Source organism: Danio rerio, chromosome 16 (assembly GCF_052040795.2).
Source record: "Danio rerio strain M-AB ecotype USA chromosome 16, GRCz13ab, whole genome shotgun sequence".
Lineage (NCBI taxonomy): Eukaryota > Metazoa > Chordata > Actinopteri > Cypriniformes > Danionidae > Danio > Danio rerio.
Genome location: NC_141036.1, coordinates 17,275,563 through 17,292,744, shown reverse-complemented (window position 1 = coordinate 17,292,744; position 17,182 = coordinate 17,275,563). Strand labels below are relative to the sequence as shown.

The 17,182-nt window shown below is 32.8% G+C and overlaps 1 protein-coding gene across 9 annotated transcripts in view; it reads right to left on the bottom strand.

The window, feature by feature from the left end:
* Positions 1-17,182, bottom strand: part of myh14 (myosin, heavy chain 14, non-muscle) — a 92,774-nt gene that overhangs the window by 54,519 nt on the left and 21,073 nt on the right. For 4 of the 9 annotated variants that reach the window (XM_087286810.1, XM_087286811.1, XM_087286814.1 and 1 more), the window contains exons 4-12: positions 16,090-16,246; positions 10,366-10,393; positions 10,060-10,177; positions 7,328-7,375; positions 5,080-5,172; positions 4,925-4,988; positions 3,391-3,489; positions 3,146-3,289; positions 1,021-1,235 (exon numbers count right to left, since the gene is read on the bottom strand). In XM_087286810.1, coding sequence (XP_087142936.1) covers positions 1,021-1,235; positions 3,146-3,289; positions 3,391-3,489; positions 4,925-4,988; positions 5,080-5,172; positions 7,328-7,375; positions 10,060-10,177; positions 10,366-10,393; positions 16,090-16,246 — 966 coding nt within the window. Of the gene's footprint in view, positions 1-1,020; positions 1,236-3,145; positions 3,290-3,390; positions 3,490-4,924; positions 4,989-5,079; positions 5,173-7,072; positions 7,085-7,327; positions 7,376-10,050; positions 10,178-10,365; positions 10,394-16,089; positions 16,247-17,182 lie in introns of all 9 variants that reach the window. The other 5 variants (XM_087286813.1, XM_087286817.1, XM_087286818.1 and 2 more) reach the window with 2 other exon arrangements.

The window sequence follows — 17,182 nt, the reverse complement described above, 5'->3', positions numbered from 1 at the left end:
TCGTGTAGACGCTGTGCTCTGAAGTGTGAGGGAGAGTTAATGTTATTTTCCCTACCCAAAGATGAGGCTGTGAAGAGTCAGTGGTTGAAGTTTATTTTTGCAAAAATACCTCAGTATTATGGCCACAGCTTTGTGCTGTGTTCCCGTCATTTTTCCGATGAGTGCTTCAGTAATCTACACGCTTACAACGGGGGATTCATCTGATGTTTGTTAAAGGAAGGATCAGAACAGACTATTGATGTATGAGACTTTGTCAAAGTTTGACAGTACACAATTCATAGATCCTCCATTTCACAAGTGTAAGTAACTTAAGTGTGATTAAAGTGGTTGCCTCCTTATTTTCTCTAGCTTGCAAATTATATATTTAATTGTGTTTTGTTACTTGTAACTGCTTGTGCAATGTCTGGTTAACTCTTTCTATTCTCATATCACGTCTAAAGCCACATAACGTGTGCTGCTTTGTTTACGGATTTAAAAGCATTTGTGAGCTCGCAATCTATTGCCGTTTGTCGTTGCTATGGCCACCATCAGCTGTTCCTACACACGTGCGGCAGTCAAGTCTTTAAAATGGTCCAGCTTTTGCCACTATTATTTGCTATTAATCGCTATTATTCAGCGTTTAATACCGAATGTGTGTCACTTTTTTTCTTATGTGCACTCCTGTATTGGGCTCACACATACACTGCACTCTGACAACTTGTTGATAAGCCATGTTGAGCATTTCTCTCTCTCATGCTGAACGCAGTCGACCAATCACAACAGACTGGGTCATCGGACCAATCAGCGTAGATTACCATCGTGCTAAGAAAAGGTTTGGAAACAAATGAATCCCTGAACGAATCATATGGGAGTCAATGGGATAATAAGGTAAAAATAAATGCATATTATGAGACAATGAAAGAGTTTTTTGACCTTGCATGCATATCAGCCTGTTGTTGGAGACCCCAAAACCAAAATATGACCTTTTTTTAATGCATAATAGGGGCTCTTTAAAACACACACCCTCACACACACACACACCTGCTGCTTGGTCTGGGCCTTCTGGACATATTCGCGGCCTACTTTGATGCGAGGAGTGAGAATGGCACGGCTGAACTCCAGCACACTGATGCCCAGCAGGTGGCAGAGTTTCTGTGCTGCGGTGTCATCTGGCATTGAGGCCTGATCTGTGTTCTTCTCTTTGTGAAATGTGATGTTCCCAAACTGCAGCACTGAAGAGATCACCTTTAGCATGGCTAAAAAGAAAGACAGTATGAGGAAGAGACAGAGACACCACTGGTGTAAAACACTTGAATACTGTACCTAAGTATTACTTTACTGTACTTTACTCGATTATGATTCAAACTGACTACCTGTACTTGAATACAGCTCTGAACACTGTTGCCATCTATTTTCGATATGAAATAAAGAAAATCTGCCTAAAAGAGCACTAGATGACATCATCTTGTAAATTTTCACATCACATTTCCATATCTGTTTGTATTTATTTTCATAGAAGTAAAAAAGGAATTTATACAGTGCTCAGCATATACAGTTGAAGTCAGAATTATTAGCCACCCTAATATTTTTTCACAGTAGGTCTAATAATATTTTTTCTTCTGGAGAAAGTCTTATTTGTTTTATTTCGGCAAGAATAAAAGCAGCTTTAATTTTTTTTTTTAAATCCATTTTAAAGGTTCACGAAACCCTTGAGTACTTTTTTGGAGATTTTAGCAGATTTGTGTGTGTTGAGCATCAGTTAAGACAACGTTAGCACCTGTCAGCTTTAATTGTGGAAAAAACTGGATAATTTTGAGCTTTTGTCAGCTAAGTTTAGATATCGGGTTTAAAATGATTTTTGGGGCAGTATCAAAATTGGCGACGTAGCGCAAAACTGCAAGTGCAAAGATGACACGTTGGTTTCTCATTATTATTCATAGCTGAGTCTTTTTATTCTATGAGAAGAGGGTTCTGCAGTCATCTTTAAGGTGCGCGTGGCTCCTGTTTCAGGAGGCGTGGCTCTGGACGGCAGGGGAGGCACTGTGATTCAAAGATTTATGCTAAGCTGCTAGCATTGTGGAAGATCACCTACTGCACTTTTAAGCATTTACATGTCACTTTAAACTGTATAAAGTATCTTGAAAAATATCAAGTCAAATATTATTTACTGTCATCATGGCAAAGATAAAATAAATCAGTTATTAGAATTGAGTAATTAAAACTATTATGTTTAGAAATGTGTTGGAAAAACATATTCTCTCCGTTAAACAAAAAAGGAAATTAGGAAAAAAATAAACAGAGGAGCTAATAATTTAGGGGGGCTAATAATTTTGATTTCAACAGTATAAGTACACCCCTAACAAATCTATCTTTTAAAATGATATGTTAATAGGAATCTATACAGTATTATATTTGTTTATATACATTAGATTAAACACTACTGAAGCCAAATCTGGAGTCTATCCAACAAAATAGCTTACAATAATAATCCAAAAACTACTAAACCCAAATTAACATGTTATAGAAGATATAAAATATAAAATACATTTAAAAAAAAATAAGAAAAAATCAAGAGAAGCAAAAAAAAAATAGAAAAAAATTGTTGAAATTTTGTAGGTTGTAATATGTTTTGCAATATTTTGCTTGAATTTTAATTTTATTGTCTTTCAATTTCTTAATATGTTTGGTCACTAAAATATTATTTTAATAAATATATCTGTTTTATTCAAAAATATACCTAGTAAACCCAGAGCATCCAAAAAAAAAAACAATTTAAGGTTTTGTTTTTCTCTTTAGCTGCATATGCATTAGCTGTCTTTTTAGTATATTGGCAGAATAAACAATATTGTATGAGTGCAAATATCATCAAGTGATGAAAATGTGTGATGAGTTATCATTTTACTTTTAATAATAATTTACTATAATACTTTTCATTTAATGCATTAGTGGATGAGTCGATATGATGTATGAATAATTTCATATCTCATTTTTGTTCTTGCTACTGTACTTTTACTTTTACAAGTACAACTAAAAGCTGAACTTTTTAATTTAACTCAAATTTATTTTTGCCCAGATGCTTTTAATAGAGCAAAACTTTCATTCTGAATATGTACATTTACTTGAGGATAATTTCTGACCCCTTCTAGAGACCCCTCTTCTCTCTTACATGTAGATTCTTCCTGGGTGAAGCCCATGATGGTCATCGAGTCCATTGTCTGAGTGAAGTTTTCTGAATCACTTTGACCCGGAACAGGAAGTGACCCTCCACAGAGGAAACGATATTGATCTGCACCTCCCAGCAAAAGCTCCTCTGTAGAAACAGAGCAGATATTGGATTACAACAGCAGTGTTTGCATTAAAGATATTACAAACGTATTGTGAAGCATGCATGTTTTTGTGTGGACTACTGACTTCTCATGGCCTCAGTTGCACCAGAGAGAAGCTGGTAGAAGATATGGAAGGTTCGCTCGTCTTTAGCCTGACGAATGGCTCGAGACTTCTCTAGCAGATCTAATACACTCACAGGTTAATGAAAAATGTGCCAATAAACACAGTAGGGATGATAAATATATAAAATATAATATAATCGTAATAATATAGGCGGTTCATTCCGCTGTGGCAACCCCAGATTAATAAAGGGACTAAGCTGAGAAGAAAATGAATGAATAGATAATAATAATATAATAATAAAACTATTTACATTATAAAATTCATTAAATGAGGTATACACAGTTAAAGTCAAAATTATTATTTATTATTCTTTTTCAACTATTCAAAGTGACTTTCAACAGATCAAGGTCATTTTTCACAGTATTTTTTTTCAGAAAACCTTTTTCTTTTAGTTTAGTTTGAATAACAAAATTATGAGGTGATAAAGAAAAACATTCTACAGCTTTTCTCTCACCTAGTAGTATCTTTTCTGGTCACGCTTTACAAAAAGGCTTCATTAGTTAACGTTAGTTGATGTATTTACTAACAGGAACACACAATGAACAATACTGTGCATGTACAGCATTTATCAATCCTAGTTCAACATTTACTTATGCGTTATTGAAATTGCAAACATTTTACAATTTTTACATTTCAATATTAAAAGCAGTGCTTATTTTGAACATGAATGTACAGGTATGAAATGACATAAGCGGGTATAAACAATTGGGCGGTTTTGCAAAGAAAAGCTCACCCAATTCACCTATAGCGCATGTCTTTGGACTGTGGGGGAAACTGGAGCACCCATAGGAAACCAACATGAACACAGGCAGTTCAGTTCGCTGTTCAACTTCATAGTCTTGTTATGTTTTTTAAATTAATATACATTTGTCATTCATTCATTCATTCATGTTCTTTTCGGCTTAGTCCCTTTGTTAATCAGGGGTATCTGGGGAAAACCTACCCAAACCTAGACAAACACAGGGAGAACATGCAAAATCCACACAGAAATGCCAACTGACCCAGCTGAGGCTCAAACCAGTGACCTTCTTGCTGAGGCTAACGTGCTACCCACTGCGCCACCAAAATGCCCAGCTTTTCTCATAACTAACAATATTTTTTTATTTAATTCTTCAATTATACAAAACAAACAGTGGTATCTATAAACAAAGATGTTTTCTCACAACTAAAATTGGCCTGAGCAGAAATTATAAAGTAGCATCTGCAAATAAGCATGATGGAAACTAAAACTAAAGCTTTTCATAAAACTAATTTTTAGCAAAATACTAATAATTTACATTAAAAATACAGCAGAATGGCCTTAAATTGTTTCTTAGCATTTTGGTATTTTATCAAAAAATATAAAGTAACATCTGTAAACAAACATAGTACGGGCAAAATAATTATAGCAGTACCTGCAACTAAAATGCCAGTACTTTTCTCACAACTATATTATTTTGCAACTTTTCTGCAATTATCAGCTGTTTAAATGTATTTTAGGAGATATGAAGGATACAAGTCTCAATATTAGCACCAACAATATATCCAGCAACATCAAAATTGATTCTGATGAATTTGCCCTGTAACAAAAAGAAAATACATGTCAGGTCAGAGCAAATCACAAACTCAAGATCTAACTCTGTGTGTTAGCTGTGGCGATTCAGGGCTTACAAATCTGGAAGAGTTATCGTTTTTGACAGTCTTGGCGTTGCCGAAGGCCTCAAGAATGGGGTTTGCTTGCAGTAACTGTCTTTCCAGCTCCCCCTAGGCACAACAAAAGAAGAATAGCCCTTCAGTGCAAGAATATAACTCACATTCAGCTAAAAGCCCAGCATCAGCCCAGCATTAGCATACTGTATGACTGCAGCCAAGCAGACCCTCACACTCTTTCACAAACACACACACACTCTAACTAGAGACTTATTACTTCTGTTAATATGAGATTACTCTACACTAATAATAACCCAAATATTAACTCAGTGCTTTTTAAAGTGTGGGATGAATCTCCTAAAAGAGTGCAGATGCATTGTGGGTGGATAAACTAGTTCTGAGATCTAGATGTTTTTTTAGAGGAATTTCCACCTCCAAAAAAAAATATAATAAAAAAAAAAAAATATATATATATATATATATATATATATATATATATATATATATATATATATATATATATATATATATATATATATATATATATATATATATATATATATATATATATATTTATTTATATATATATATTTATATATATATATATAGCCAAACATCAGCAATCAATTAAGTAGAAGAAAATCTCTTGTTTACCAGTTTCTTTCTGTGCCTGCGAGACCTACTCGTCTGGCCCGGTTTCTAAATCTCTTATAATGTCCTAAATTTCACTTCCTAAAGCTTGAATATGCATTTTTGCTTTAATCTTTTATTAAAAGGTTTATTTAGAGAGGGGAAAAGCAAATAATAGATTCGTCGATCTAAACCAAAAATTTACTATATACTCAGAGAACATGAAATGAATCTAAACTGGCTGCAAAATATATGTAGACCATTAGTAATGGGAAATCAACGCATTTGCCTTATTTAAAAAAAAAACTCTACTCGTTTTAATCTTGGAATTATGATAATATAAGCAATAATGTCTGTTTTTCTGTCATTTATTTCTCATTTGCTTATTATTTTATTCATTTGATGATGTTAATATATTACATAGGCTATTTTATATACATATCTAAAATGATTTGGCATTTAAGTTTACTTTGAACTTGAAAGAGAGATGGTGCCTGAATAACATAAAAGTATTTGTTTTATTTTTAAGTATATCTTCAAAATATCAAAATATCAAAATAAATACAATTATTATTAAACATGAAATTATTTTTTGATTGTCGCATATATTTATTTTTTTGCTGATTTGAGTTCTTTTTAAAAACGCTTAATTATATATATATATATATATATATATATATATATATATATATATATATATATATAATTAATATAAAATAATATAAATATATAATATATATTCATAAAAAATATGAATTTCTCTGTACATTTATTTATCAACTTTTAATACTTTTTAAGATTGTGCAGACACCCTGTGATATTACGCTGGGAGATTTCTGAAGACTTTTTGAGAAGAAATCTATAAAAATCAAAGTGTAAAAAGCTGTTTTAACTGATATAAAAAGGTTAACAAAATATTTGATTTAAAGATAAAAGTAAAAATTCTTTTTCATGCCAATTATTATTTTGCATCTTATAAACGTTTAACCACAAATTTAGTGATGAAAATATGGACAACATTCTAAATTAGCTGATGCCTGGAAAGATTTGTCCTTAAATTAAAGCTCGGTCATAAACACACACACACACACACACACACACACACACACACACACACACACACACACACACACAAACACACACACACACACACTTGAAAGTGCAAACTTATAAAATTGCAGCTCAGCAAAAGCCTTTACCTAAAAAATAAAAAAACACTGATAAAAAGGCTAAACAATCTCGATCTAATCTTCGAGGTTTCGCTCTCACCCATATAGAGTTTAATGATCTATTTAGGTCATAAAAACAACATAGCAAGCTTTAATATGCATACAGCGCCCCCTATAGACCCACATAGGAAGCATTAGAGCTCAACCATACTCACATACTGCACGGTCTGTTAGAATCCACAAAAAAGAGAGATGGAGTGGTTGAACAGGACACACAGGGGACAAAAACAGAACATACTGATGAACAAAATCATAAAAACATGGCTCAAAAAAACCAACACAGTGAATATATCCACACACAATAATTAGACACAGCACATTATGTGGTTAAAGTGGCAGGACATGAATTAGAACTGCTGTAGTCTGAGCTCCGGATGTTGACAGTCATGAAGAGAAAAGCGCCCACTCACCCTGTTCACAGCGCTACTGCCACGACCCAGAGAGCGAGTACCATCCATCTTCAACACACAGCAGAGGACAAAGAGGAAGACGAAAGAAGAGCGGAAAGAAACAGCAGGGCCCAGGAAAAACAGGAGACACGGAGAGAAGAACAACCCAGACGAGTGGAAATTTAAATAAAATATTAGAGACAGGAGGCAAATGAAAGGAGATTTTGTGAGGGTGGGGGGCATCATTTATGGTTTTGTAACTTAAGAAACAATGTTAGGCATGGCCCACGTCCAGAAATGTGTTGTATAGACAACACATAAAAGCAGTGTTTCTCAACCACGTTCCTGGAGGACCACCAGCTCCACGCATTTTCCATGTCTCCTTAATTAAATACACCTGATTAAGATCAACAGCCCGTTAGCTGAGAATGAAAGACTTGTAATAAGTGTGGCAGGCAAAGGAAAAATCGGCCCTTAAGTGTGGTGGTATGCTCTGACTCATATTCAGCAATAAATAGTTTGAATAGCGGGACCTCTGGATCACGACAGGATTTATTATATAAAATATTACAAAACATTTATGAAATAAATTACAGGGAAATAAAGCCAGAAATGTGATGGATTCCTGCCCATGTAGGAGTAAAAGGAAAAAAATTCGTAGATAAGATGGCTAAGACAGTATTGGAGAAAGATGAGTTGGACATTGAGATCCCGCTATGTAAAACAGAAATAAAACCTATTATAAATAATTCAGTTATTAACCTTTGGCAAAAGGACTGGAAATCTGAATCAAAGGAAAGACATCTGTATAAAATGCAAGCTAAAGTGGGGAAAGAAAGGAAAGTATATGAAAACAGGAAGAAAGACTCCGAATATGTCACTTCCATTTAAATAGCTCACTGTACAAAATAGGGAAAAGTGAAACAGAATGTTGTAGCCATTGCAGAAAAATTTAAACCATTGAACAAGTATTAATTAGGTGTACAAATATAGAAGAGACAGGAACCAGTTTACAAAAAAAATAAAGAGATCTGGACATGACAGACATCTCAATCACAGAAACTTTTCAAAAATGTATTGAACCAGTCAAAGGTATACAATTTTTTTTTAAATATATAATTTTTGAGAAGTACAGGTTTAATTAACAGGATTTAATTGGACTTTTATTTTACAATAGAGAATATGTAGAGTTATCCTTCCACTCATTGAGGTCTCACATACTCCAACACAGTAGCTGGCGGTAATGCACCTCAAGCTGGTTTGCTATCCACCATTAAACCAAAAAGAAGAAGAAGACAGGCAGAGGAGACATCTGAAACATGCCGTGCTGGTGGTCCATCAGGAATGTGTTTGAGAAACGCTGCATAAAAGGACCACTTGAGTTTTTAAGTAAAAAAATTTTTATTTTTTTCTTTTTTATGACTTTTTTTTTTGTTGAGTTTTTTAACCTTTAACTGGAAAGGACAGTGGAGGTTACATACAGGAAATTATTGGGAGCAGAGAGAGGGGTAGGGCTGGCAAAAGACCTCAAGCCATGAATCGAACTTAGGTTGCCGTGAGCCCCATGATGATATATGTCAGCGCACTTAACCACTAGGCTATTGGCGGTGACTTTTTGTTTAATTCTGTAAACTTTTAATTCTATTTCTTGCCTATTTTAAGTTAGAATTCCGTCTTTTATAGCATTAGCTTTTATTGTTGCTTCAAAAAAAAAAACACACACACATTTAAATTAATTTGTTGATATCACAATACCAACGATTAACTAACTTGTTATTTCTTTCATTTTTAGCTTAATTTAAAAAATCTTATTAATATTTGGTGATAAAAACCTGATTTGTAACCAGGGGCGAATTTACCAAATTAGGAAGATAAGCGGTTGCGTTTGAGAACCACTAGGCTAACAAATACAATGTTAATGTAGTTATTACAACTACACATGTTTGTCCCCATCCTGAATCATAGAAGGAGCAGTCCAGCAGTCAAATGAGGTACAATTTTTATTTTAAAAACAAAATAGTTTATTTGTTATTTTTAGTTGTAAAATAATTTTAAGGAAATTTTAAGGAAAATAAATCATTTAAAATGTAGAGATTGCAAAACAATAAACATAGAAAAGGAGAGAATAAAAAAAACATCAATGCAAATAAATAGAAAATAAATAAAAGTACAAAGGGTGCATAATAGACTGTTTGGTTCCTTAGTTGGGATTGCTTAGGGTCCCCAAATTAATAAATCTGCCTCTGTTTGTAACCAAAACAAAGAAAAGATTATGACCAGCTGTCATCTTTTTGAAGAAAAAAAAAAAAAAAAAAATATATATATATATATATATATATATATATATATATATATATATATATATATATATATATATATATATATATATATATATATATTAAGAAATATATATATAAAATCAGACCTTAATAGGGAACTTAAAAAATAATAGCAAATATAGTACAGAATAAATATAGCAAATAAAGACACAACGAGTTTAAGTACACTGTAAAATCCAATAAGCCATGGTAACTCTATCCATTTGAGAAAACCCAATAAGTTAAGGCAACTCAAACCATTTGAGGAAACTGATTGCTACTAGTTAAAAATAAATCTGAATGAGTACTGTGAACTTACTCCATTTAAGTTGAAGTTATTAGGTATTTAATTAACTCATTACCTTCACCACTTGCTTTTATGCACCCAAAAGTTTAGTCCCAAGAGTTTTGCTCCCAAAAGACGGCAGTCCTCACCTGTACAACAGTGTCTTTGGGTCGCCCCAGAGTACCAGACTTGTGTGAAGATGCCACATGTGCCAAATACTGAATCACTTTTTTGGTGTTTTCTGTTTTTCCTGCACCGGATTCCCCTCTGCACACACATATACACAAACAGAACAAATAAATGACCTTCTGCTGTAAAACCTGATCGGACTATTTTCAGAGTTCTTAAAACAAATACTGGCAGGTGACTTAAAAGAAAAAATTTGGAACAAAATTAGACATGTGCTAATAAAAGTCAGTAAATGTATACAATGGGCGTAGGCAGTGGAAACTCACGTGCAGAGGATAGACTGATCTTCTCGGTCTGAGTGAAAAAAAAAACAGAAAGAGGAAGGACATTAGCATGACCAATGAACAATTACAGTGATTGATCTGAACTATTGAATGAATAGAAGATTGAATGCGATTGATTTGCAATTTCTGAATATAAAACACTGGAGATAAAACAAACTAAACGCAATACACAAGCTCTGACAATAATCATTTCATTGCAGCATTTTATTGTATTTATTTATACTGGGTACAGCTGAATTCAGAATTATTAGACCCCCTGGTAATTTTTTCCCCCCAATTTGTGTTTAAGGGAGAAAAGATTTTTTCAACACATTTCTAAACATAATAGTTTTAATAACTCATTTCTAATAACTGATTTATTTTATCTTTGCCATGATGACAGTAAATAATATTTGACTAGTTATTTTTCAAACACTTCTATACAGCTTAAAGTGACATTTAAAGGCTTAACTAGGTTAATTAGGTTAACTAGGCAGGTTAGGGTAATTAGGCAAGTCATTGTATAACAATGGTTTGTTCAGTAGACTATTGAAAAAAAAAGCTTAAAGGGGCTAATAATTTTGTCCTTAAAATGGTGTTTAAAAAAATGCTTTCATTCTAGCCCAAAATAAAACAAATAAGACTTTCTCCAGAAGAACAAATATTATCAGACATACTGTGAATTTTTTCTCTAAGTATAATTTAGCTTTGGTTTAAACGCTAAACCAAACTAAGTTTTAATCTAAATTAAAAATATTTATTGTTGTCAAGAAAGTGGTCACTAAAAGTTTACTATAAAGACACTATTTTGTTTTCTTTCTTTTTTGTCTTTACTTTGGAACAACATAGATTTTTGTTATGAAAAATAATATTTTATACCCTTAGTGCAAAGTTTAAATTTGCTTTGGACCAGGCAAATATATAAAAAAATAATAATAATAAAAAATAAAATATATATATATAATATTTGTTACAGCTAAATTGATACATTTCCCTCAAATTAGAGTTTTGACTGAAAAATGAAATTTAATATTAATCAAAATATTTATTTTGCTCAGGGGAAAAAATTCATTCACTTAAAGGTAAAATATTGTTTTTATAGACCATGATCTTATTGAATTACTGCGGTTATATTAAAAGTTGTCAAGTTAAATCATACTTTGGACTACATAATAATACATGCATATCGTGTTAGGCTGTGCTATTGCTAGTTATTTTATTTTTAATAATGAGGTAAACTATCTACTGTTGTTTTCAGTAAATGTCATGCAAGAGAGTGATCGAACTCACATCATAAATACATAAAAACCAAATAGCACATAAACAGCAAATTTTTCATGTGGTCACATGATATGAAAACTGCAGGTTTAAAGTAAAAATACTACACAGAAAATAAGATTCATTGGATTAACTAGAGTTATTAAGGAAATTGTTTGTAAAGAATTTATATTGGCTGAATCAAAGATAAACACTTTAAGTTAAACTTTACTACATTTAATCTGTTTGTTTCAATCCAGTCCATATAAATTGTTTGCCACCACTTACCTTAAAAAAGGTAGTAAATCCAATCAATTATTTCTTTTTCGGTTTGCTTTTTCCTAGGGGGTTTGTTTAAATTTGTTCTCTTTAGGGCAAGTTGAATGAAATAGGTTAAAATCAAAAACCATTTTTTAAAATAAAAATGTCATTTGAATGAAAGACACAGTAGTTTCACTTTTTTCAGTGAAGTGCTGACAAATCACCATTCTGTTATATGTTATATGTTACAAACATGCAAGTTACATAACATAAGTCAACTTAAATGGTTAAAATTCTAAATCAGGCATCAACAAACTTGGTTCAGGAGGGCCGACATAATGCAGAGTTTAGCTCCAACTTGCCTCAACACACCTGTATGGAGGCTACAAATATACTTAGTTTAATTAGGGTTGGAGCTAAAATCTACAGGCACTGGCCCTCCAGGTCCAGGTTTGTTGACGCCTGCTCTAAATAATATAATAATGTGGTACAGTAAATAACACTGACTGCAGTTTCAAATAAGTTAAAGGAATAGATTACCCATAAATTTTAATTACTCCATTATTTAATCTTCCTTTTGTGGTTTGACCTTTATGATTTTCTTTCTTCTGTTGAACACAAAAAAAAAGATATTTTGAAGAATGCTGGTTGTTGTGACCCACAAACTTCTATTTTAGAAAAAACATTATTGTGGAAGTTAATGGATCTTAGCAATCAGCAATTCACAAAGAATTTTCTTTTGTCTTCAGCAGATGAAAGAAACTTAAATAATGTAAATGATGAGAGATTTCTTTTTGGGGGGGGGGGGGGGGGGGGTATTTTTTCCCATTAATTGACAGAAAATACTCGGGCAAATTTTATTAAAGAGATAAATCACCCATAAATGATAATGTGCTGTTAATTTACTTACCCTTTTTTTATTTAGCTAATACTAGTGGTGACTTAAAAATACAAGTCAATAGTGATCATCTCTCATGGCCAAAAAAGAAACACAAATAAAAAGCATATACAAGTAAAACATTGAAGTTGTATAATGTGAAACGATTGGTCTGTGAAACGATTGGTCCAGAAACCGACCACCATATTGCAAGCAGTACAAATTACACTCTGGAGCATCAGCAAACTAGAGGGAGGATATGTGTTATACTGCACATTAAAATGATCTTTTATTTTAATTAATTTCATCAAAATGAATCCTGAACCCTATTTAAAATAATCTGATCACAATCATGTGCACAATATTACTCAGAAAGATAAATGCTACATCTGAAATAATAATTGGGTTCTTGAGTAGTATTGTTTCACTTCTTATGATCTCAATGTATCACCAAGGAGCAAGAGTATTGCCTTTGATTTGCTTGTATGTTAAACTTTTTTTATTTAATCTTAAAGGGATACTCACAGTTGACTTGCATTATAAATATTGTATAAATTACAAAAGGGTTCCGGCTAGAAGTTGTATTTAATGTTCTACAGAAGAAAAAAGTCACAGACTTGCACCTTGAATGGCCTGAGAGTATTTAAATTAACAGAAAATGTAAATTGGTGGGTGAACTACCCCTTGTGACACATGATATGTAGCAAATAGGGATGCTCTGATTGTTATCGTCTGATAATCACATTTAATGACTCAATTGGTACTCGCTGATGTGGCCGGTCTTATAAACCAATCCTAAGTGTTTGTGTTTGTTGGAAATGAATAAAAATATATATATATTTGAATGACCTTGAATGTATTTTGGCCTATTTACAAAAAAAAAAAAACTTTACTTCTTGCAATAAACAGCAGTTTGTAGACCTATTAACTTTTAGTAAAGAAGTAATGGATTTATAGGTTTTCATTTTAACTTCCTACCCATCAAATATGCGCTCCTAACTTTTTCTTGATTGAGATTTGTTGAATTTTGCATCATTTGCAATGTTTCTAAATTGCAGTGTTAGTCATTTTTTTATACCAATTTTATTTTTATCTCTGCTATCTATTATTTTCTTTAAAGCTACTTCTGACCATGACATGTTCACACCTAAATGGTTATAAGACGTGTTTAAGGGATTATATACAACATCCTTCATTTATTCTCTTAGGTAAGGTAAGCTCTTCACTTAAGACTGCATGATTTTAGCCCTGATTTTGACTCGCCGACAGGTTTTGAGAAATCACCGACAAATGTCTGAAATCACAGGCAAATCGGTGCTCGTGTATGTGAGTGACAGTCACACAGTATGAACTATCAAAGATGCAATCTGAGAGAATCGCTGATGAGTCGCCGATACGATTCAAATCATGTCGTGTGAAATGAGTTTTGACTGAAAACAACATCCGCGATCGACTACAGCCAATGACAGAGCAGCATTCACTTTTGTGTGTGTACCTGCAGGCCAGCGGGAGGCTGGGGGAGAAGTTAAAAGCACTCTTTTTCAGTTTATTTAGACCCAAGAAATGGAGGAAAAACTAGTGGAGGATTGACAGGAGCACCCGTGTCTATTTGACGTTTCACACAGAAAGTTAAAAAAGAAAATTGAGGAGAAATTGCTAATTCCCTTCATGAGCAAATATGTACATTTTCTACCCCATTAAAAGGCTTCTTTCTTATTGTGTAGTTAATAACAAAAGATATACTACATGTTTTTGGCTGTGAGATGTAGTTTGGAAGAAGTTGTCAGCGATTCTTATTATTGTAATGTCATGCAATGTAAAAGCACCTGTCGTCGATCCATCTTGCAGTGTAAACAGAACAGCGACAAAACGCTAGCCCAGATAGTCATGCTGTGTGAAAACATCTGTGACAAGACTACTTTGAAAATCATGCAGTCTGAACTCGTCTTTAGAGGAAAATATGCTTTATGCATTATAAAGCTTAAAGCATCAGAATCGGTACTCAATACTCTGAATACCCTAGCAGCAAATCACAGTATTATGATACTAGCCATACAGTCACTATTGTCAACAACAAAAGGTATGTGTGCTTTGTCCTCCATAATAGACAGTAAGCCTTTTAATTAAGCTATTTTAAGTATGCTTGTTTATATGATTGGCTGCACTTCAGTTATTTACATTAAGTTTACTGCTCACAACCAAACAAAGACACACCTACAGTACACCATTTCTACAGTAGTCATCAAACCCACTTGTCCAAATCATCAAATTAATTAAAGTGTTGAAATAGTTTACATGTCTATCTGCTATTGTGTAGCATTTGCTGCTGTTTACTTTTGATAAATGACTGAGTGGAACAGGTATAGCTGGTAAAAATGGGATCAAACTAACTAACTAGCATATTTATGGTTCATGTACATGTAATGAAATAAGGTGTTAATAATAAGAGTTACATTTAAGCAGTGTAAGGACACAAAACATATTTGTGTTAAAAAATGTCATGCTTCAATGAATAACGTTAATGGGAGACTTTAAATGAATATTAAATTTACCATATTTGATATAAACTGTCAACCATCTGTATGTGCTATATACTTGTGTTGAAAAATAAAAATATAAAATATAAAATATAAAATAAAAATAAAAAATAAAATAAAATAAAATAAAATAAAATAAAATAAAATAAAATAAAATAAAATAAAATAAAATAAAATAAAATAAAATAAAAGCCTAGTGGTAGAGTGTGCTGACATATAACACTGACGTGCGACCCAAGTTCGATTCCCGGCTCCATGTCCTTTGCCAATCCTTCCTCCCTCTTTCTGCTCCCCATATATTCCTGTCTCATCTCTACTGTACTATAAAATGAAGGTGAAAAAACCCTAAAAAATAAATAAAAATTAATAAAACTTTAACTGAACAAAATGAAAAACACTTACTTATTCAAATGATTAATACAACAAAAACAAAACTAAAATAAATACCAGAACTTAAAAAAATATATTTATATATACATGATGTCATTTTCTGTAAATGACTAAAGGCCTATGACAAATCTACATGGCTCTTTTTACCTGAAAAAAACATACACCGGTTGGGCCAGTTTATTAACCACAGACACACCCTGAAGAGCGCAATCCAGGGTTAAAATGCCAAATCTCAGTGTCTCAGTCATGCCTGGGGTTTCAGACTGAAACTAAGCGTGTGAAACACCTCAGTCGTCATGCAGCAACATGAAACTGGCTCCTTCTTTTTTAAATATGTTAATAGAGTATGTGTAAATTCACACAAACTGAATCAGCCTACAGCAAGTTGTTTGGTTGCCATGGTACCTTGCAGCATGCTCCTGTACGCCGCCTCCGATATGGCATAGATATGAGGAGGCATCTCATGTCGTTTCTTGCCACGGTACATCTCTATAATGGATTCTGTGTAGATGGGCAGGTTCTTATAGGGGTTGATCACCACGCAAAACAGGCCAGAGTATGTCTGTGGGACAACGAACACAAACACAACAGTTCAGACAAATAGAAATGATTATGTTGTTTATGTAGAAACTATTCTTGGAGGAGCTTCCCAGACAGACAGACCACCCACAGACTGCCCACAGTCTGTTCAATGACTGCCTGATGGATAATGCACATGAAACTAACTAATTGCCTGCACTGACATGGCTTACATTGCTAGCAAACTGGTAAATAAAACAAGATATTTTATGAGAAAATCAAGACTGCAAGATTCTTGCAAGGCTGCAGAGTTTATAAATGATTAATGATTATTAATAATAATAATAATATAATAATAATAATAATAATAATAATAATAATAATAATAATAATTCAATGTTCATTATTTTTATAGTAATAACAACAATAACAATAATTATTACTATTTTTATTATTACTATTATTATTATTAGTCATCTAAAATAATAATAATTATTATTATTAATATTATAAAAATAATGATTATTGAATTATTATTATAAATAATGATTATTATTATTAATAATAATATTAATAAGAAAAAGTTTAATTGTTTTTATCATTATAAGTATAATAATAAAAGTACTAATAAGGGCAAAGCAGTGCAAAGCAGGTTCGAGCCTCAGCTCAGTTGGTATTTCTGTGTGGAGTTTGCATGTTCTCCCTGCGTTAGCATGGGTTTTCTCCGGGTGCTCCGGTTTCCCCTCACAGTCCAAAGACATGTGGTACAGGTAAATTTGGTAGGTTAAATCGTCCGTAGTGTTTGAGTGTGTGTGTGAATGAGTGTGTGTGGATGTTTCCCAGGGATGGGTTGCAGCTGGAAGGGCATCTGCTGCGTAAAAATGTGCTGGGTAAGTTGGCGGTTCATTCCGCTGTGGTGACCCCAGATTAATAAAGGGACTAAGCCGACAAGATAATGAATGAATGAATACTACTATTA